The sequence below is a fragment of the Trachurus japonicus genome, chromosome 14 (genome assembly GCF_045865225.1).
Source record: "Trachurus japonicus isolate A0001 chromosome 14, Traja_1.0".
Taxonomy (NCBI): domain Eukaryota; kingdom Metazoa; phylum Chordata; class Actinopteri; order Carangiformes; family Carangidae; genus Trachurus; species Trachurus japonicus.
Genome location: NC_140920.1, coordinates 15,301,229 through 15,324,055, shown reverse-complemented (window position 1 = coordinate 15,324,055; position 22,827 = coordinate 15,301,229). Strand labels below are relative to the sequence as shown.

Sequence of the window (22,827 nt, the reverse complement as noted above, 5' to 3'; positions counted from 1 at the left end):
ACATGGGGGCTTGCATGAATTATTTCTGTGTCCATCACGGGTGGATAGTAACAAACGTTTTTTGTGCAGTGCTCTCCATCCTTTAGCAGAGTGACAACCATAGCAGAGTGAGAATAGTGTTATCACAGCTAAGAGCTAAAATGGCTATCAGTCTTGGCTGTGACTGTAGGTTTCAGGGATATACTGAGAGCACATCCAGGAGCTGCATCATCTTTGAGTTTCTGCCATTATTTCTTAATAATGTTTCTTCTCTCTGCCTCCAGGGAAACACTCCTCCAGTGGTGGTGAACACTGACACGCTTGATGGCTCCCCATATGTAAGGATTATGTTTAATCTTTGCTTTACTGTATTATTATGTTAGCTTCACACGACTAACTTCACTGCCTTCACATTCAGTCTATATTATCAATAATTCAATTCCTTTCCCGGCACCCAGGTAGGTTTTACTCATTGTTTTAATCTGAATTTTAACGGTAATTAATTTGACTCCCTTTTTTAATTAAAATAAGGTTCCTCTGTTTGATACACATTTGACAGAGGAGAAACATTGCTCCATTTGATTCAAGGTTCTTTAATGAAGCCGTCTCTAAAATGAAAAGCAGTGAACATATTATCATGAGTTGTAAGGGATTAGAGAGAGAGGCTACTCGGAGACAAAGCCTGCCATCACAGACCAGTGTTCCTTCACCACTACAGCACTAAGAAAAGTTGTTTTCTAGGTCAGACACCAAAACAGTGAAGTCTGAAGTTGTTCAAATTCACTCTTCCTCGGGGACTTGCTTAATTGCAGGGGTAAAGCTGATGTGTAGCTAAGCTGTTCAGCCAGAAGGTGAATTAGACTGAAAGAACAGCACTGATGTTATCATGCAGGTACCACACTCGTCCACACATAAACTGTGTCAAAGAGGAGAGAATTTTTTTTGTTTTTTAATTTTTTTTGGATGAAACGCAATGAACAGAACATCTGGTCAAGGGATGCTATAATTAGGTTTTGATGATGATGCGTTCAGGAGCTGATGGGAAAATCCCTCATCCAGGACTTCCGACTCAGTTAATGAATAGCAACAAATGAAGCCCAGAGGGCAACTGCTGAACCAACATAAGCTGACTTTAGGATTTGGATTCTTAGTTTTGCTTATACCTCATTTGCACAACAGTTATCTTAAATAATATCATAAATAACTGTTAAAAAAAATTAAACCTTCCTGATACTGTGAACTAACTTCTTTTTCCGACAGGTGAATGGGACAGAAGGGGAAATCGAGTATGAAGAAATCACACTGGAGAGAGTGAGTCTGAGAAAATCTTTTTAAACTATAATTTCCGGCATATTTACAGTGGATATTTGCAGAGCTAGTACCACCATATTGATTTGCGGTGGCTTTAGTCTTGAGGATGGAAAAGGAAACATGAGAGATCCAGCTATGCATCATTGCTCCCGCTAAATGCCACTGATGTGAATAATAATCACTGTGTGTGTGTGTGTGTTTGTTTGTATCTGCTACTGCAGGGCAACTCAGGCCTGGGCTTCAGCATTGCAGGGGGAACAGACAATCCCCATGTGGGCGACGACCCCAGCATTTTCATCACCAAAATCATACCGGGAGGAGCCGCAGCTCAGGACGGACGGCTGAGGTGAAACCATGTAGACAGAGCTACAATAAGCACAAATCCAGTGCTGAAAGCAAAGCAGCCATTCATGTTCCCACATCCAAGACATCCAGCAGTCAGAAGCAGATGGGTATAGACCAGGCTAGACTGACTTGGGGTTTCAGATGAGTGAAATGCTGCTGTGTGCCGTCCCTGCATTTGTGCACATTTGCTTTTCACTGAATCCCCAGGACAAAGCAATCACAACTCAGAGAAGAAGGGACCTAAGTAGAGCCGCTCTTCTTCTCTTTAAGTCACCACAGTTACATCAGAGACGACCTGCCAGTTTAGTTCAAAATCTCATGCTTCAACCAAACCAACATCTCCCACTGCAGGATCTTAAATGTGGTGTAGCGCCCCGAGTAAATAAACTGTGGAAAATGGCTCATTCTAAAAAAAGGAGCTTATTACACAAATGTGCAACAATATCACATTTGTTTTCCCGATTTTCTCAGAAGATAAAGTGCGCAGTCGGTCTCCCTGCGTTTTATGAGCTGATTGCAGTGCATTATAGCAGACATGTATGGAGGCATTCTCCTCATCCTCGTCTTTACAGTTGACCTATAAACGTCCATCTGGAATGACTTCAGTCTTTAAAGCGGGCCTCGAGAAAATGCTCACATTTGCCTGAATGCAGATTTTTTTTTCCTCGGCTGCTACTGGCTGCTTTGAGCGATACATCTCAAATATCTTGAGGGAAATACTATGAACCTCATGTTGCTTTCATTTGTCTGCTGTCTCTGTTGGTCAGGAAATTCTTCCACAAGGAATGACTGCAGTGGCCCAGAAGATTTATGTGAAGAGGCCTTGAAAATCAGATTTCCATTAGGTTTATAAAAGCATATATAGTTTTATTCTGCACATTGTGCTTCATAGTTTAATAAAGGTTTGTGTAGTCTAGTCAGTGTAAAATCCTTTGGACAGAGATGTCAGCGGCCCTTGGTTCCCTTTAGAGTTGGCTTCAGTGATATAGTGGTTAAACTTCTTGCAGGCCTCGGGAATTATTTCAGTCTCACAAAATTTTACACAGTATAATTTGCATGGCCATAAAATCAGTTTTAAACACATGAGTGGAATGGTGATCAGTGGAGTTTTTAGGCCCTTGCAGGAAGAGTGTGTACTTCTGAAAATAGCTGTTTCATCAGATTGTTGCTTGAAAATCAGCCTCTCTTATGCACACAGTCTGTCATTCCAAATACCAACTCCTCATAACTGTCAAGAAAGGTTAACACAAAGAGAGCTATACTACAGCAAACAAGATCACTAGATCCAACAGAAATCTTAAACATTGAATACTGAGCAGTGGGGCAGAAGCCCAGATGTCTGTGGTGAAACTGGATCCCCAGCGCAGCACTAGCTGGAGTCTGGCTGCTCCTGACCTCGTCTGGTGGAGGATTACAGACGATTTCTTCACCAACACAAAAACTCATCCTGCATTTTCACTCTCCCTCCCACTGTCTCTCTATCCGTTGCTCTCTCCATTTCTTAGTGTGAACGACTGCATCTTATTTGTGAATGATGTTGATGTGAGGGAGGTGACACACAGCCAAGCTGTGGAGGCTCTTAAGGAGGCAGGTGCTATCGTCCGCCTCTATGTTCTCCGCAGAAAACCAGCAGCTGAGAAAGTCACTGAAATCAAACTCATCAAAGGGCCTAAAGGTACGTGGAAGTGTGGACTCGTGTACAGCATCAACGCTTTTGTGTGGGCTTAAGGATGCTTTATTCCCAGCTAAGCTGTGCCCTCTGGATTTAACAAATCTGCTCTGTGTCAACCCATACCTCCTTTGCTCACTCCCTGCCTCTCTTTTCACTTGCTTTTCTCAGGATTGGGTTTCAGCATTGCTGGAGGGCTGGGAAACCAGCATATACCAGGAGATAACAGTATCTACGTCACCAAGATCATTGAAGGCGGGGCGGCTCATAAAGATGGGCGTCTGCAGATCGGGGACAAGATCTTAATGGTCAGTCACTCATATGTAATCACTGCTAACGTGCCCAGTTGCCCACACACACACACACACACATCACTAATAGCCTCACACTCTTAGCTATTAAGGACAAGGACACATATTCACACACATGCATGCTCACACATTTGTGTAAATTAGCAGAGTGTAAGTATGAGAAGCCAGGATAAATTACAGCCGTTATGTTCATGTACATAGATGTGTAGGATGTAATAAACGTGGAACAGTCCTCACGCCACAATGAGACACAAGCTGCATGGCTGCCATCTGCTGGAGGACAGGGAGACTGCAACACAGCAGCTGTTGGCAAGCTCAACACCAGCACCTTCAAAATGGTGCTTGGGTTTTGCTAAATGGTGCCTGGGCTCGTTCTTTACCTCCAAACAGGTTATGGCAACAAGCTCCTGCTCATTATGAAGGTGGTCACAAATACAATTACAATCAGTGGCTTCATTATTTCAGAAGTAATAATGTTCTTTTCATGTAACCTTAACACACTGTGAGCAGGTGTAATACTGCGATTGAGACTGTGATACAGTCTTTGCAGTTTCTTAAGTAATTTCTAGGGTAAGTGAATGCAATACATCTGCTGACCGCTCTTGTTAAGAGTGACTGTCACAAAGACCATGTTTCCATCCACACGTTTTTATTCGCATTAAGCAATATCAAATAAAAAATGTCTTATGGAAAAAAAAAAATTGATTAAATATCATGAATATCAATAAAAAGTTAATATCTCATCAGATTTTCTCTTGATCGATACAAAGTTACTGTGACAAATGCTGATGGAAACCGGATAAATGTAAGTTGCGATTGTGTTTTATGTCAATTCTGCTACGTATTCCCAGCTGCTCAAAGACACGGCAAGAGTAAACAAAGAAATATGCAGGTGTACAGGCTTCATGTGAAGTGTCACGATCTCCCAGAACTGTTTTTTTAAGCGCTGCCGATCACAAACCACAGGTGACAGGTCCCTCCGGTGCATCTGCATCAGAACGGTGTTGACACGCCGCTGTCTTCTGATGGCAGGCATGTTGCATTATAAGCACCAGCCTGTAGCCTAATTTATAACTGTTAGTTAAAGCAGAAGTGAGTGATCCGGTCGTTTTCGCTAATGCTGTGTTCCAGGCAGGCTTTTGAAATCATAAATTACAGCTTCAAGTCACAACTTACGACTTTGTAGCGTTCCAGGCAACCCACTTGTGTTTTTCCGACCTGTTTTACCGGTGAATGTCACTATAACGGCCACTCGTAACTTCCAACCCGTGAACTCGTACCAGTACGTCTTTTTGTACAGTCTATGTACCAGATCGAACTGGTACGACTTCACAGGTCGGAAAAACCGAGTTTCCTTGAACGCACCATAACAGTCCTCGTCCCTACGTCGCCACATTCACGGCGTCCCTTGGCTGCACACACAGCCCTGCATGCCGTTCTCTCTCCTCATTGGATAAAAACTGTAGGATACGATAAATGTTTTCTCCTCGGCTCAGAGCAGAGCAGAGTGACTGAGAGACCCGTGATTCAGACCAAACACTCTATGTAAGTGATTGCTGTCGGAAGATATAACTATTTAAGACTTATATTAACACAAATATATCACTTACTTCTGCTTTAACGTATAACTAATATAACTATATTTATTTATATTGGCCGGCGTGCGCATGGCCCAGTGGTTTCCAGCAGCTTGTCACACTTGGCCTGTGTGCAGCCCGACCTCTGATAATCGGTTAAGATGAAGGATGGAAACACCTTAAATTGCAAGAAAACAATTTGGCACACCAATATGATCGCAAAACAGCACATGACGTCATTATGCACTGCTTTTTATTCGATTTAAAGGTCTCCGATGGAAACGCACTTGAACCGGCATTATTCGCATTTATATTTTTATCGATATTTAGACAATTCGATTGCCAAGTGAATGGAAACATGGTGATAGAAGTTTAAAAGTGTCAGTATGAGGGATCCAGTGTCTTGCCACAGCTCCTTTTCACACAGAGCTTTGTGATGCTGACTGTGTCTCTGCTTGTTGTGAATGACCAGGTGAACGCTGTGTGTCTGGAGGACGTGATGCATGAGGACGCAGTAGGGGCTCTGAAGAACACAGCCGAGGTGGTGTACCTCAGGGTGGCCAAGCCCAACAACCTGTTCCTGACCAACTCCTACAACCCTCCAGACCTCACCAGCAGTAAGCTGCACTTAACGTGGCTCACCAAATAAGACCAGAAAACGCTTTCACCAAAAGTCCTGTCCTTGAATAGATTTATTTCTAGGATTTTTTTTTTTTGTCAGGGTCAAAAATAGAGTAGAGGGCATACGTAGTTATTTCTAAATCACTACAGATATCTATGGGTATTCTGTTAACATGAAAAGCTAGCGTACAGTTCAGAGGTGTGCTTTCTCAAAGGGAAACATTTGCCTTGACCTGAATCTGCCTCTTTACTTGATGAAAGTCCATAATAGGCTTTCATGAGGCGATGAAACCATTTTTTTCATACTACACATAAAGAAAATATCACATCACACAAATGCTTTGAATCATGGGAAAAAAAACAACAGCCAGAGGTTTGCTCTTTCAGCTGAGATTGCATTTCTGTGTAATATAGTACCCAACTGGTATATTATACATCTTTTGTTTTTGGCTTTTTTTGTCGTGTGTATTTCCCCAGCATATTCCCACATGGACACTGAACTCAGCCACCCCAACTATCTTGGGTCAGATTACCCACAAGCCCTTACTCCCACCTCACCTAGTCGGTTTTCTCCCGTTCTGCACGGCATGATGGGGGATGATGACATCCCAAGGTGAGCAGTGATCCTTTAGTTTTGAATAGAAGCATTAGCGGTATTAGTCGGTGTTATTGTTCATGTTTGATTTTGCACTGCAGCGCTAAATATTACTAATAACATGACTGTCTACACCTCTCTCTCTCTCTTCGCCATCTGTTTTGAAGGGAGCCTCGCAGAGTTTTGATCCACCGAGGCTCCACAGGCCTGGGATTCAACATTGTTGGAGGCGAGGATGGAGAGGGAATCTTTATCTCTTTCATCCTGGCAGGAGGGCCAGCTGACCTCAGCGGAGAGCTGCACAAGGGCGATCAGATCCTCAGCGTAAAAGACACTTTTATCTTCATAAAATGGTCACACACACACACACACACACATTCATACTATACTGTATCCTACAATGGGACTAGGTGATATTTTTCAGCTGTATAACGGTCATGCTGTGTGTCTATCAGGTGAACGGCGTGGACCTGCGTATGGCAACGCACGAACAGGCAGCTGCGGCATTGAAGAACGCAGGCCAGACGGTGACTATCATCGCTCAGTACAGACCCGATGGTACGGCCATATAAAACACCACACAGTCCTATCAAGACTTTATCATTTCTACTTTCAAGTTGCCCGATCGAGTAGCGAATGTTACCATTTTCAGTGTGCTTCAACAACATAATGTCAAACCAGATCCCTCATGTACTTGTTCCAAGAGTCATCCAGTAGAGTGATGCGCCTGTGTTTTTCCACTCTTTGTTGCCTCTGGTAACAAGTGCCTGAGTGTTTGTTAGTTGGCAAACTATCTCAAAAACAGATTACAAAAAGAAATGAGGTGGAAATGTATGCAATGGGCAAAAGAATAAGCAATAATAGACCTTGCTGGCACACGTGACTTTGACAGCACAAAGCGCAACGCATGCTGGGTATATACGGCACTTGGCGACAACACCCATACAACACCAACGGCACTAGATGAACACCAACCAACATGTGCTTGGCAAAATAATCTCACCCGGGATACAATTTGTCCCGTTTTTGGGGGAAAATGTAAAGAACCTCATGTGGTTTTTAGCATGTCACCATGAAACTCCTCCAAAGCAGAGAGATCGTAGTATTGTCTATACAGAACACATCCTATCCATGGCTGTTCTACGCTTTTGCACGGACGCATCAGTTTTTTTTCTCCTCAGCCAGATCACACTAGTCCGCTTCATGCAGTACTACAGACACGGTGATCAACAGACTAGTGCTGCGGATTTCTCGGCCCACCTGTTTGATTCAGAGTGTAACGGGATGATGAATGAACAGGCAACATGAAGAAAGATAAAACTCCGCTCGTATCCTTGAAGCAGCAGCTCTATATCGCGCACTGGGCTGATTTTATATTATTATAGCCTATTATCATTATCACATATCATTGAGGTTCCAACTTGTCCAATCAGACTGACCGTATGTATCCAACCACGACCAAACTCAATGTAATTTTGCGTTCACACCAAGTGTCACAATCCCCCAAAGTCGCACAACCCCATAATTGCGCTGCATTGGGCTGTTTATGTCACAGTAGCAAGCTCTATTAGTTAGTATTCAAATATCAGAAACAAAAGTAACTCTACAGACATGGTTACTGGTGTCACACCAGTGCAATCAACTTAATTAGTCAAAGAGTAAACCTTTCATGTGTTTGTATTTCCCTGTTTCAGAGTACAGTCGTTTTGAGGCCAAGATCCATGACTTGAGGGAACAGCTGATGAACAGTAGCATGGGCTCTGGGACCACGACGCTAAGGAGCAACCCAAAGAGAGGCTTCTACATCAGGTCTCGCACTTTAAGTAGCTTTGGTAAAAGATGACACAGGTGAAACGGTGGCTACAGGACAAGACTAGTGTGGTTAATACACAGGCCATAGCTGTTGGGCAGCAGCAATCATTATGTCTCTTAGTTTCACTTCATGTGTTATTAATGGGAAAGTGACATAGTGATTGATTTTCTAGAGAGTCTTTGATGTGCTGTTTGTAAACACATAGCTAACAGTCAATGAGAAGGTTTAGTCATCTCTTGTAGCATTGTTGTCACAAATTTAGTCATAATTTCAACAAAACAGAGTCAGTCACTAAAGCACTGTTCTGGCGCCAGCTGTCATTTTAAACGTATAAATGAAATGCAAAACCTTTCCAGAGCTAAGATGCTGAGTCGTGAATGTGAGAGTATGATTCAGACATCAGAGGGAATTTGATTTATAGAAAAATGTATTAAGTTAAATAACCTCGCACAAGCAGGTTGTTAAAGAAGTGGTGTATGCTCCTGTTGAGTCCTGTCTTCGTGACAGGCTGGTTTTCAACTTTGATTTCAGAAATACTGTTTATCCCTGAATTAGCATTACTGCACTGCAGATAAGACTAAGATGCACTAGCCAGAGAGGCTCTGATGTTATGCAACTTGAAGCCAGAACAGGGAGACTGAAGGACAAATACACATCACTGTAAGAACATGAAATCACAAAGCACCACAGCACCTACAAGTAAAAGGATATGATTGTAAATAGTGGCTGAGTTGTGTCACCTATGTATTTGAGGACAACGGGTCCAAAAGAGTCAAATGTTTTATGAGTTGAGTCGTTCATTCCACTCTTTTAAAAGCCAATAAGTGCAGGTTTGTTGTTTTGTAGTTTTATCTTTTAACACCTCAACACATGATCATCATGTTCCACATCATTCACTTTTAAGAGAGCACCTTTAAAATCACAGAAAAAACACCATACGTCAACACTTAAAACTTTGTGTGCTAAACTTGAGAGGCTAACTTATGTAGAAAAACATAAAGAGATCACTGAGAGTAAAACATTGTACATTATCAACACCATAAGACAATGCTGGTTGAAAATCCAAATTACTGAAAAGATCGTTCTCCACCATAGACCATTCACAAAAAACACACATACTGCACATCTGTTCACACACATGTTCCCCACACACATCTCTCAGTTGCAGAAATGTAAATTTACTAGCAAAGAAAACTGAAACTATCAACTCACCACTGTCCCTTGAACAACAACAACAACAACAACAACAACAACAACAACACTCTCCTACTCAATGTTACAGTCAGAGAAAGATCACATCAACCAAACCAACGAGCAGCGCCATCACAATACAACAGGGTGGTTGGCAGTGAAGCTCATAGAAAGCCACAAGAAAACTTAATTTGGACTAGAACATTTATAATCAAAACCATCAACATAATCTGTGCAACCAGCTGAAACGCATACTCTCTTACAAACCACACAGAGAAAGGGGAATAAGCGCCTTATCGTTACAAGAACTTCATACCTGATTTCCCGTGTTAATTGGTCGAGTCCTCTCTGGGGTGTGCCTCCGGTCACAGGATAATGTGAAAAGGACTGTGTGTACTCAGTGTCATTCGTCCATGATGAGTCTTAGGCCACTTTGTAAGTTTTATAACATCCATCCGATGGTACCGACAGTAACAGGAGCTCCAAAGTAACCCAGAAAGTGAAGAACTGTGCTGTTGTTGTTGTTGTTGTTAGCCGCCGTGTCACCACCGTGAAAAACTGTTAGCTTCCTTTAGCAGCTAACGTTACATAGCTAACGTTACACAGCATCGTGTCGTCGTCTCTACCAGCGTTCACGGGTAAAAATACACAAATAAGTTACCGAACAGACTAAGACTGAGATACAAACAACCTAAAAAGCTAATCAGCGCTTTGGTGAGCGTTTAGCAAAATCCACAACAGAAACGAGGAAAGGAAGGAAATACCAATTTATCTAATGACGTTTGCAATTCCAAGATGGCGTCGAGGCAACGGAAGATTATCTTCTTCTCCGGAAGTACTTGTTTACGGAAGCACTTGATAAAATAAAATTTAGACACCTTATCTCGTAATTACGAGAAAAGATCTCGTAATTATGAGATCCTGATGTCGTAATTACGAGATAAAGAAAAAGGAAATGTCTATAAATCCGCTCTTGTTGTCCTAATAGAAAAAGTCATCATACATACTGTGGGGATATCACAATTAGTCACTCTTTAGAGTCTAAATTCATGCAAGAAGACTTACAATTAAACAATATTGGTGTTCAACAGGTCAAATCAATATTTGGTGGCTGATTTAAAATGTTTCTTCACTCAGGGCTCTTTTTGACTATGACAAGACTGCAGACTGTGGCTTCCTCAGTCAAGCTCTGGGCTTCAGGTTCGGAGACGTGCTGCACGTGTTGGACTGTGGAGATGAGGAGTGGTGGCAGGCCCGAAAGGTCAGCCCCCAGAACGAGGCTGAGGAGGTCGGCTTCATCCCCAGCAAGCACAGGTCAGACATGACTCACCCTGAGTCAGAGTGGGAGGGATGGCTGATCTTTTATCATTAAATTCAGTGTGTGACAACAACTAGCTACTCATGCTGGTGTGATTCATTTTGATAGTAAACTAGCTGTTTATCAAAAAGCTTTGTAGTGTGTTGTTTATTATGTTTAGTTTTACTATTTAGTTTCAAACATTTATTAACAGCAATTGGTGCATAAAGGTAGGCCTATTAGAACCATGGTTATTATCCCCACCTCTTTCTTGTTCTTCCCAACGTCATGCTTGAATTTTTTGTCCTCATCTCAACAGGGTGGAAAGAAAAGAGTGGTCTCGTGTTAACACCAAAGAGAGGGTAAGTTAATTCACCGCCACCTATTTGAATGAGACCTCTGAGGTTCTGTCCTACTGTGTGTTGATTTCGGCTCTTGTTTCTGTTACAGGACCATGGTCGAGACACCTTGAGCACTCAAGGTAATTACTGTCAAGCACAAAATGTGTATTGTTACACTTACACTTAACGCTGTTGAAGTGCTCAGGATCCTACCGATCCATAGCCTACACTTAATGTGCTTGTTCATACTCTGTGGGATACTGCTTTGTGTATCCATTAAAAGAGTAATATCTCAATTGAAGGCAGCAGTTTTTTTAGCATCAATAACTGCAGACACAGAGAAGGCCTTTCCTCAGCTCTCTGGTATTGCTGTCATCTTTAAATGCATCACTATCACTTTGTGGACATTACCCAGAGTGTCAAATATAAAGCCAAGCAGTCTTCATATTCTACCCCAGACTGTGATCCAGGGTCGTCTTCACCTCTAACACAGTCATGCTCTTGACGGCTTCTGATGTCATTGGAAAATGCATCACCTTCATTACACACGAGTACACACACACACACACACACACACACACACACATATGGAGCCATAAACCTAAATGTGGTATCATAAAGGTGAAAAGGAATGTGGCTGAATGCTTTTGTCTTCTGTCTCCAGGGAGAGATAAACCAACACACAGTTATGAGACAGTCACACAAGTGGAAGGTAAGATCCTTAAGAAGAAACATTTTTCAAAACCTGTTATATAAAATTTTAAAAATGCTCCTGCTCTCTCTCTCTCTCTCTCTCTCTCTCTCTCTCTCTCTCCCTCTAAGTTCATTATGCGAGGCCCATCATCATTCTGGGTCCTGTGAAGGACAGGATAAATGATGACCTGTTGTCTGAGTTTCCTGATAAGTTTGGATCTTGTGTGCCACGTAAGTAATTACACTGTCAATCATAGAAACTCTGGTTATAATATGACACCAGTGCCGACTCCTGCAGACATTTTAGAGTGGTGTCTGCATAATGCATGCTCTCTCACAGAAGTCACTGCTTTCACTGTGATATTTGAATAAGTGGTATGAGTGCATTCACGGATCTTATTGTTGATCTTTGCCTTGATAGACACCACGCGGCCCAAGAGGGAATATGAGGTGGATGGACGGGACTATCACTTTGTGTCGTCACGGGAACAGATGGAGAAGGACATCCAGAGCCATCGGTTCATCGAGGCGGGCCAATACAACAGTCACCTGTATGGCACCAGTGTTCAGAGTGTCCGCGAGGTGGCTGAGCAGGTGCGCAGCAACATCTTGTACTGCAAAAATAGAGATACAGCCTAATAATGTTGTTTGTTTTCCAACCCATTGTTGCAATTGGCTGAATTGCTTTTCTCAAGTGATGAATAATCATTTTTTACTAAATCTGTAAGAGCAAGCACTTACATGTTTTTCTTAAAATATGATGAATTCATTGGTGATTAGTTTCATTTCTATTGACTGTACAAAATGTTTTACAAAAGTAATGCTCCATTCAACACAATTTTTGAGTAATAAGCCACAACATCTCTTCACTCGTTTGTGTGTACGAGCAGCAGGGGAAACACTGCATCCTGGACGTATCGGCCAACGCTGTGCGCAGATTACAAGCAGCTCAGCTTCATCCTATCGCCATCTTCGTCCGACCCAAGTCCCTGGAGAATGTCCTGTACGTAAATGCAGAAAGCTCTTTATGTATTTTTGAAATATTTGGTCGACAGAAGCTGCATGTTGTGCACGTCACAAACGTATATGTGACAACATTTTGTACATGGTGTTAACAGAGAGATCAACACCCGCCTGACAGAGGAGCAGGCCAGGAAAGGAATGGACCGAGCCCTCAAACTAGAACAAGACTTCCTAGAGTGTTTCTCAGGTAAGCAAACACACACTCACAGATGATGTGTACGCACCGTGACAACACAGAACCGGTGATTTCTGTGGTGTCCTACACTGTCTACACACTACATATTTGGATTTGCAATGTGGCAGCACTCGATAATAAACATGAGCTAATACGCTAGTGCTTGTGTTCCACACGGTATGCTTACTCATCATCCACTCAATGGAAGTGGTGATCATAAAAATCCTTCATTTTATGACTTTATAAACAACAGGTTGTCCATATTTTCAGTTCAGTGCTGGTGCTTATGTGAGAATATATATGTTTGGCTTATTTTACTGTTTATGCCAACAGCACAATATGTCTCCTTACATAAAGATGAGCTTCACATTTTCATGTTGCTGAATGAGTTAAGGCATTGAACATTTTATTGTAGGAATCAGTGATTTATTTTTTTTATTTTTTTGAACATTTAAGAGACACATTTGGGGCAAATCACAGCGGTGGACTGAATACGATTGTGCTGTCTGCAGTTTACAATAAATCATGTACAGCTGTCATGTGCAGCATCCTGTCAGCCACTGAAACAGTGTGTGTGACACTGACTAAATATGTAGGAGGCCTACAGTACATACATCATGTAAATGTACATAGTTAAACATTGTGATTTCACACATGTACACAGATTATTCACAATGTATATATTAATTGATTATTCCTCGCAAATATCTTGCGAACACATTTAATAAACGTCCATCTTTTTCTGCTTCTCTTTTCTTCCCCCCTCCCGATGTTTTCATTTGTCCTGCATCCTGTCGTTTTTCTTTTCTGTTTAATTTTGCCACTGCCCGTGTCATTTCTGTCTCCATCCCTCGTCGTTCTCTCTCCTTCCCTCACGCACCCCCGTGTCCTGCCGTAGCTGTCGTGGAAGGGGACAGCTTTGAAGAGGTCTATCACAAAGTAAAGACAGTGATCGAGGAGCAATCAGGGCCTTACATCTGGATCCCCACTCGGGAGAGGCTGTGATGCTGCACCCACCCAACCGCCCCTCCCTCACAACCACCAACCCACACCACCCTTCACCCTCACAGCCAAGCCAGCCTCGCCTGTGTGTCTGTCCTCCAGCAAAGTCAGTGCTTAGGCAATCACTGAGAATGACACAGAGAGACAAATGCATACTAAGACAAACACAGAAACAGAGACAAACACAGCAAGTGACACGGCAAGACAAAGATTGATACCAAAAAAGAGACTCTGAGACAGATGTGAACACAGAGATGTGTAATTAGACTGAAAGAGACGGAGAGAAAAGACTTAATCAGTATTCCACTTTAATGAGGCAGGACCGAGTATTGAAGCCCTGATCACACTTAGCATTAAAATGCATCTTTGCCGCAAGTAGACAGCTCTAAATACAGCTGTGGCTGCTCCCAAAACTGGGGGATGTAAATGTCCTAAACACGGTTGATTTAGTGAGGCCAAACAACTTAGTGTGTAATGTGTGTTTTTTCTCTTTAGATGCACTTGCAGCTTCTCAACAGATAAACAAATCAACTCAAATGTGAAACAGAATCCAATCATAGGTGATTGGATTCCTGAAAGATTTCTGATGCATTTTCATGCCAGGTGTGAAGTACAGTACAGTCTATGTCATCTGGATTCGGACACAGTCTGGCAGGGCTTGAAAGAGAGTAGAGGGTGACCCAGCAGGGATGGACCCCGAGGTAGTATTAAGACCACCTCACCCTCCCCGTCCTACGGAAGTGTCACAGCCCCACTGAACGCCTCCATGCGCCTATGTCTAAGATGGAGGTGCCCAAAAAGGACACTGACCCCACTTTTTATATCACCTCCAAGCTTTCTCTCCTCCTCCTCCTCCTGTCAGCTCTGCCTTGTTTCAGGCAGGAAAGGGGGAAGACTGAGAACAGGGGGCCCAGATCCTGCTGAGTCCCTCTTGAACCAGGAGTCCTTTCATGGCAAAGAGTCCTTTTTTTGTGAATCTCCTCTTGGTTCTGGGTGTGAACTCAGAATTACACCTCAGCGACCAAGACTGACATTTGCTCAATCACCCATGTTGAATATTGCGAGGCATTATTTAAAGGCAGTTCAAATAATTATAATGATAAAAACTCATATGCTGAATTTGTGCATGCATCCTCAAAGACAATGGAGACAGGAGATGAAAACAATGGAAAAATCTGACTAAAAAAAAAACACAAAACAGAGAAATATATAATAAAAAGAAAGGTGAGTAAGTAGGGTGTGTTCTCCTTCGCCACCTCCTGATTGTGGAGGAGTTTTTTAGCATGTCTCGTGAAGGAAGAGGAGAAGAGAGACAAGGTCATGAGACACGGTCACGAGAGGCCAGTGCTGAGGTCCTGAGTACAGTCGATGCTCTGACATCTAGTTTAGCCTCTGCTCTCTTATACACACACATTCACTCACCAACACACATATATACACACACACACACACACACACATACACACACGTAGAGTTGTAACCTCAGCTGTAACCTAGCACACTCCTCTACAGGGGGACTGGCTGTTCTGACCTGCTAGTCAGAATCCAGGATGAATGTTATCTCTCTAGGCACAAACAGCAGAGCTGTTAGCTTCATCGCACCACAGCCAACTCACCGATCACTCTTCCAAAAGAAACCCCTCAGCCGCAGACGTACACACTGTTTCCAGTGGCCGCAGTAAAAGCCATGGCATGTGTGTGTGTCTGTGTGAGCTTGTGTAAGTGTGTGTGTGTGTGTGTGTGTGTGTGTGTGTGCTTGTATGTGTGCTTGTTTGTGTGTGCGCGTGTATGTGCGTGTGTGTCTCCGTGCGTGCACTTTTGTGCACATCAATGTGTGGGAGGAATAGGTCTTCTTTTTTCTCTCTCTTCCACTTTTTCTCTGCTTCTTTCTCCCTCTTGTGTCCACACAAATTAAATCTAAGTCATGTTTAACAAATAAATGGCCTATATATATAAATATAAATATGAATATAAATATAAATATATATATCTTTTTTATGACAATTTCTAACGGGACTAAGTCTGTAAAAATCAACATCTACAAACAATATTCCATTGATTTCTTTGGGTAATATTGCTGTTTGGTTGTTGAATTTACTCACGCTCCCATTTTATCGTTGTAAGACGCAGCAAAAAGAACTAACTGAACCGTTCCAGTCAACATAAAGCAGACCTCACACTAGCGCTTTGAACTGACAGATTTGACGTGTTCGTGAATAAGAATTGAGACACATGTACAATGCAGCTGTGTGTGTGTGTGTGTGTATGTATGTGTGGCGGTGTGCGTGCACCTATGTGTGTTTGCTGCTTGTGTGTGCGGGTGACAAGAAAGTGTGTGTCATAAATACAATATATATATATATATATATAAGATACTGTATGAGAATCCTTTATAACATCCACTGGTGGTTATAATGTATAATACATAAATGGTGTGGTGTGCGTGTGTGTGTGCGTGCATGTGTGTGTGTGTGTGTGTGGCAGAGTGAGAGAGTGAGACACGCACATGAAGATGTGCAATACTGATATGATGTTATGCAATGAAGATGGTTTAACATGTGTCTAAGATATAGAAAAGATTATTTATAAAGTTTGCACTGATGGCATTACATGCTTCAGGTATCAGCAGGAAAAGAAGATGAGCGAAAGAAAAAGGACTCCAAGATTTTATGAGCATGTGTTTGTATTTACTTATAATTTGTTCTGAATTATAAGAGTGATTATAAGAGTGAAGGTGGAAGTATTGATGGAAGTGACCATTCATATTTATGGTTTTGTTTATTTTTTGCTTACTTGCCTCTTACAGCTCATGGTGGAACAGCTGAAGCCTGTGAAGGACAAGTATCATTTCTGTTTTCGTTTATGGTTTATTATTTATTATTTATTTAGAACTGTCACTGGTTCCATCTCAAGTCTGTATATTTTTGTATTCTTTGTTTTTTTCTTTTCCACATTGAGAGAGCTTTTGGGTTTTGGCCAGAAATGCTGTAAATATAATAGAGATGTTGGCGTGCCGTGTGGCTTTAGATTTAGCCGTGCACACTGCTGATCTGAGTCCATGAGAGCCACAGCCCAGTTTAAATGCTCAAACAGAAACAACAACATCTGCACACTGCGAGTGGGCAACACACACACACACACACACACACATAAACACATACACACACTAAGATATCAGCACGTCCACACATCCATTTACATTTACACATTGAGAGAATCACAGAAACAACAACACATGGCAACACATCCATGAATGGAATAATATGTTTTCAATTTCTTTATTTGAGGGTTCAATGTATTTCTTAATATCTCTCTCAGCCATCCGTATCATAGTGTGATATTCCTTATAAAATATATGAATTTTTACAGAAAAGACTGATTACAAACTTGCAACAAAGTCAACTGATGCAGAAAAATATATTTAACAATGACAATATCAAGCAAAATAAAATGTTCCAGTTCAGTGAAGCGCTTGTTGTAAATTAGCTATAAAATAATAAAATGAATTTAAAAATGCTTTCTGAAAATGGACTCCGAGGCCTTGTTTTTTTTTGTTTTGTGTTTCTCTTGTTGATGAGTTCATGTCTTGCAGTTCTACAGGTGACAACAGCAAGCAAACATGAGTGCAACCAGGAGAGGGCGCTCACTCCCTGCAGTCTCCAGCTGCTTACACAAGCTCCTCTCAGCTGCATTTACACATATTTGCTCTGTTTGCTGGTCGCACCCCCACCTCTCCCCCTCGCATCAGGGGAACCATTTTCTCTTTAGAAAAACACACAAGCAGGATCCTTTCATTCGATTTCATGTTATGCTATAGTGTGTGTATATGTGTGTGTGAGAGCATGAAGACACTCTGGCTGTGTGCATGGCTGCCATAATCCTGTATCCCTGTGCTTGCCTCCGGCTTGCAGCATATTTGTATCGTCTGTGCAGTTTGTAAAGGAACGATAGCCTATGTGATTCAAATGGAAAAACGAAGGTTGATACAAGTACGAGGCAAAGGTGTGAGATCTGACTTGTTGTTTCATGCCTAGACACCTGCAAGGGATTTTCTCTGGAGCACTTTGGTCCTGTTTTCCTCATATCCCTATTATGCAAAACAAAGATTATTGTGAAGCATGATTTGAGGGACTCACAGTTCATGCAGTCAGAGAATCCTTTAGATTTTTCAATTAACAAAGGCCATTGAGGGAAAAAAAAACAATTTGTGCTTTATGGCCAGGCTTTATTCAAATGCACAGAGCTTTATTCACAGTACTGGTGTGAATTCCAACTTCTCCTAAGATGCCAAATGTGTCAACTTTTTGGCAAACTTGCAAATAGCATGTAGAAAAGGTATGGAGCAGACTTAAAATGGGGTCTTTGTTCACATCACAAAGCTTTGATGAAGGAATCTTGAGCAAGCTCAGGGTGTGAGATTATTCAGTCATGAGATTATCTTCCCTCTTTAAACCTGTTTTGGGATAAAATAGAAAATTTGTAGTCTATGTTAAGGTTTTTTTTTTTCATGGCTGAGGTCAAATATTAATCCACTCATTCTTATCTCTACTCATCCCGTTCAGGGTCACGGTGAGGCTGAATGTATTTCACTCCTAAAGTTCAAAACATCAATCACCTGGTTGACCACAGCCTGATCTCTGCTCTTTTATGCCAGCTGAAAGTGATATAGTGGATCAGTCAGAGAGAGGGGAGAACATCCATCAAAGGTCATAAACAGGACTTAAATCTGCAAACTGGAAAGGCTTTGCAACCATAAGGTTACCCTCATCCACATGTTTCTGTTATCCCCCTGTCAGCCATTAACAAATGTCTGCATTCCCATACAACAGAGCGTATAATGCATCTACCCACAAGCTGGGGGAAGAATGCACAGTTTGGATCTGAGACCAAGACAGACGCCTGACAGATGGATTATTGAAAAATTTGCCAAATTAGTGTGGTTTCTTCGAAATTAGAACTTCAAGTTTCCTCCTGATTAAGTCAATGACTCACTGGTTAAACCCACTCTTTAATCATTAAACTGCTTTGGAAATCTTAGGACCCAGATGTACCCACAATCCATTGCAAACAACCTGTTTCCCTGCCAGTCATTTGAAGCTGAGGAGGGATGAGAAATGAAAGCTTCCAAATGGAATAATTAAATCAATTAAACCAAATTTCTCTTACAAACACAGAGGAATGAGAAAGCTAACAGAGTGAAATTAGCAGGATAATTGTCAAACAGTTCTGTCTCGCAACACATGGAGGGATGAAGATGATAGTCATTACGCATCACAAGTCTGTCCCAGTACTGTACCACCGGCGACTGTTCACAGCCTCTTTCACAATAGGCTGATGGTGGAGTAATACCTCTTTATGCCTGCTGCCGGGGTCCAGAGCTGCAGTGACAGGGTGGGATTTGGATGAAAGAACAGCTGACATGTGTGTCTGGTGAGCGTTGGAGGGAAGAATCAACTGAGAATTATCTCAAAGCGTTCACAGAAAAACCGCAGAACTGCTCGTAGACCTCTGCAAGATAAACCAAAGAAGTATTTTTTTCACCACAGCACAACATGGTGTATCATCAGCGGGCCTGAAGGCTCCCCAGCTGAGGTGTCTCCAGTGTTGTGAGTCGTCCCCGAAAACCTTCACATTTGGGGTTTGACGCTCAAGAGTTCATGCAGGATTATCACGTTAAAGTGCTGAGGCCTTCTGAAATGTGACTGGAGAGTTTTCAGGCATACCTTTCAGTTCATTACAGCTACAATATTGCATGAGCTATCAGATGGTTTTATCCTTCTGCACAGATTCAATTCTTTGGCCAAGGTAATCCTGAAGATGATTACCCAGCAGGCATGTTTCTATCGAGGAGTTAACAGATATCGTTACCAAGACATTTCAATCAGTCTACGAAATACTTTTGCTCCACACGGGAGGTTGTCAGCATCATTTGTTACCTTCATTACTACATGACAGCTGTAGCCTGGGGTGGAGGATCAAACACAGATCCCTTCCATGTTCATATTTTATTATTCATTTCAGCCTGCTGTGTCTTCTCCTCGCAGATTCTTCGTCCCCTCCTTTCGCTCTTCCGCCCATGTGGTCCTAACTGGAACCCATCAAGCTGTTTGTTCAGGACAAGTCCAGTTTTCTTGCTTCTGTTTATATTGTGCGTGGATGTGTGCATGTGTGTGTGTATGTGTGTGTGCATGTGTTAGTGAATCCAAATGATGTCACTTGGCAACTTTGATGCTCTTTTTGTTCACATATCACACTGACTGCACGAAGATTAGATGATTCATCTTCAGACTGGTGCATGGCAGGGTGTGGTACAGGGTTTTGCTGTTAAGATGTTGCTTTATGCTGGTTTGAAAGGAGCTCCCTCCTTGAGTGTATCCACCAAGATAATACGGGCTCCTGTGGCTTTTATACCAGGACTGACGCTGGATTAGTCTAAACCTAATGGATTCTTATTAGAAATGATTAAAAACACCACGTTGCAGTGGCAACTCCACCACAGAACTTATTTGTTTACCAAAATAAAATGAGAATAAATGAAAGAGATCATGATAAGCGTTTTGACATATTTATTTTGTGGGAAAAATGTCAACTTGGTGCCCATTCCACTCATTAAAACATGGCGTGCTGGCTTCAAAGCCAATGTTACCTTCAGTGAATAACATTTAACAACCTTGAAATTAATTGAAAATGACAAAGATTTTGGTTTTGCACTGTTTCACCAGGCAGTGGTGTGACAGCAATATTAAAATGCAGCCTTCTGGTGTCACTTTGTAAGCTGCAGGGGCAGAGCTTAACCCATGAAGGCTTATAATGTCACCAAGGCCACATGCACACTTTCATTTTGGTGCAGAAATGATAGCATATGATCCCGAAATTAGAATGAGAGCACACAGGAATACGCTAGTGTGGGAATTTTTAAATGATTCCGTTAATGTACAAAACATCAAAAAGAAATTTAAGGAAGGAATAAACTGCGCTAACCAGAGAGTGATGCTGGAGGAGAGGAGATAATGCCAACATACAGTCTTTGGAGGCAGTGCTGCTGTTCTGAAAGTGACAGAACAGAAAAAAACCTGGTTAGTCTGTAATGAGTCAAGAAAGGAGCTGCTACAGAAACTGTAATTTCTTTCTAGTGGTTTAACACATTGTACCATTAGGCTTTGTTATTGTTGTTATGGGTCCATTGTGTTACTACATTAAGGGAGTCGCCTTTTATGGTTATAAATATATATTGAATAAGAGGACAAATATGGTTCACGTTGCAGGTGAAGGCTGTGGGCCGGTGATTTCAGGGAAGCTGATGGTTCACTTTATAGCTCCAGTGCCACACGGCTTTACAAAATGTGTTCATATGGAGAAACAAGGCCGTGTCAGCAGCAGCCATGCTAGCAGGCTGAACATACACAATGCTTTGAGCTGATGTCAGGCTAACATGCTGATGTTTAGTTTCTAATCAAACGCAATGTGCAGCCGAGGTTGGTGGGGAGTGTACCAGTTTGGTTTCTTTCAAAAGCAAACCTGTTTCTCATAGTGCAGCTGTGCAAAATGAAAACCCTCTCTTATTTTTTCAAAGTTTACAAAATAGGCCGACGATCCTGTGTTGACTATAAATGACAATGGACAGAATGACATTATTGTCCCTCCAGCAAGATCACTGCTGCTAGAAATTGATGTGTCTTTTGTCTGCGGAAAAAAAAAAGCCTGTCTCTGCTCCTTGTCCTCATTCGATGTCTTGTTCCTCTAATCAGAAAGCGCCTCTCAGAGTAGACAGACCAGTCTACAGACCTTCAACAGTTTGCGATGGTCAAGAAAACTGTGATGACATTCAGGTGCCTGATGACACCGCCTCGGCAAAAATAAGCACATTGTGAACGAACAGCTGACAAATGGCCTTGTTTTCTCCTGTTGGTAGGTCACTCTGATCCCAAACCTCTCCTGCCTTTCCCTCAAGAGGTTCTTCAAATTATAGACCACAGTTTGACGAAGAAAAATGGAACCTCCCAAGGCAATCTCTCAGTGCCGTTTGTTTTACAATTATACCCTGCTGAAGCTCCCAGTGCTGGAAATGAGTGAGTGCCTGATTAAAGCTTATGAAGAAGAATATCATGCACTGCATACAGCAAAAGTGACAGCTTTGCTGAATTGAAAAGCCCTAAGCATCCCTATGATAGCATTTAGAGTTTCTATCCACTTATCTAACATGCGATCTAAAAAAGACAAGTGTTACAGAAGAGTGCAAATGTCTCAATGAGCTTTTTATATGTTTTGTATTGATTATATAACCAGAATATTTCTACATTGATTGTCATATATGTGTATATTCAGTGTTTCCAGTGCAGTCGAGACAAAAAAGTACAGCAAGAAAACTAAGGTATCTTGTTAAAAAAAATAACTACCTGTGTTGTTTCTATAATTAATACCAGTAAACTAAGATAGAGAAGTGTTGGTGCAGAAAAGCAGAAATGTAAGAATGAAACTTTCCCCCTTTATCTCACTATTCAGCATGATGATTGAACATGTTCCTATTCCTTATTTGAGGTTTTGTTTATCACTTGGATGTGGAAGATTTTATAGCTTTACACCATGTGTTAGCATGTGGTTACATCAATGAATAAATTGAATGCTTCACCCAATTATTCTGACATTAAACAACAGAAAAAAGCACAAAAAAACAAGTTGAGCCCGCAGAACAAGAAATATTGGTGTTGCCTTGCCACAATTAAACATTGGTCTGGCCTTGTTAGTGTGCTTGAATTGCTAATGTCTTGTTTACATTTTGTCATTTAAACTTAAAATTTGCATTTCCTCTTATTTTGCTGCTGTCGTTCCCAGATCTTCTTCAAAAAGTGATCCCATTCAGTTCCCCTTGAGGAAAAACACCCAT

The 22,827-nt window shown here is 41.8% G+C and overlaps 1 protein-coding gene across 7 annotated transcripts in view; it reads left to right on the top strand.

Moving 5' to 3' along the window:
• dlg4a (discs, large homolog 4a (Drosophila)) overlaps positions 1-15,141 on the top strand; it is a 70,433-nt gene extending 55,292 nt beyond the window's left edge. For all 7 annotated transcript variants that reach the window (XM_085797951.1, XM_085797954.1, XM_085797950.1 and 4 more), the window contains 19 exons: positions 264-317; positions 1,240-1,290; positions 1,512-1,636; positions 3,141-3,310; positions 3,476-3,612; positions 5,665-5,809; positions 6,291-6,426; positions 6,576-6,732; positions 6,864-6,966; positions 8,103-8,217; positions 10,550-10,726; positions 11,029-11,071; positions 11,160-11,190; positions 11,715-11,762; positions 11,873-11,974; positions 12,165-12,337; positions 12,634-12,746; positions 12,862-12,953; positions 13,840-15,141. In XM_085797951.1, the coding sequence (XP_085654077.1) occupies positions 264-317; positions 1,240-1,290; positions 1,512-1,636; positions 3,141-3,310; positions 3,476-3,612; positions 5,665-5,809; positions 6,291-6,426; positions 6,576-6,732; positions 6,864-6,966; positions 8,103-8,217; positions 10,550-10,726; positions 11,029-11,071; positions 11,160-11,190; positions 11,715-11,762; positions 11,873-11,974; positions 12,165-12,337; positions 12,634-12,746; positions 12,862-12,953; positions 13,840-13,946 (2,079 nt within the window). In that variant the 3' untranslated portion in view covers positions 13,947-15,141. The remainder of the gene's footprint in view (positions 1-263; positions 318-1,239; positions 1,291-1,511; positions 1,637-3,140; positions 3,311-3,475; positions 3,613-5,664; positions 5,810-6,290; positions 6,427-6,575; positions 6,733-6,863; positions 6,967-8,102; positions 8,218-10,549; positions 10,727-11,028; positions 11,072-11,159; positions 11,191-11,714; positions 11,763-11,872; positions 11,975-12,164; positions 12,338-12,633; positions 12,747-12,861; positions 12,954-13,839) is intronic.
• Positions 15,142-22,827: the final 7,686 nt, after the last annotated feature.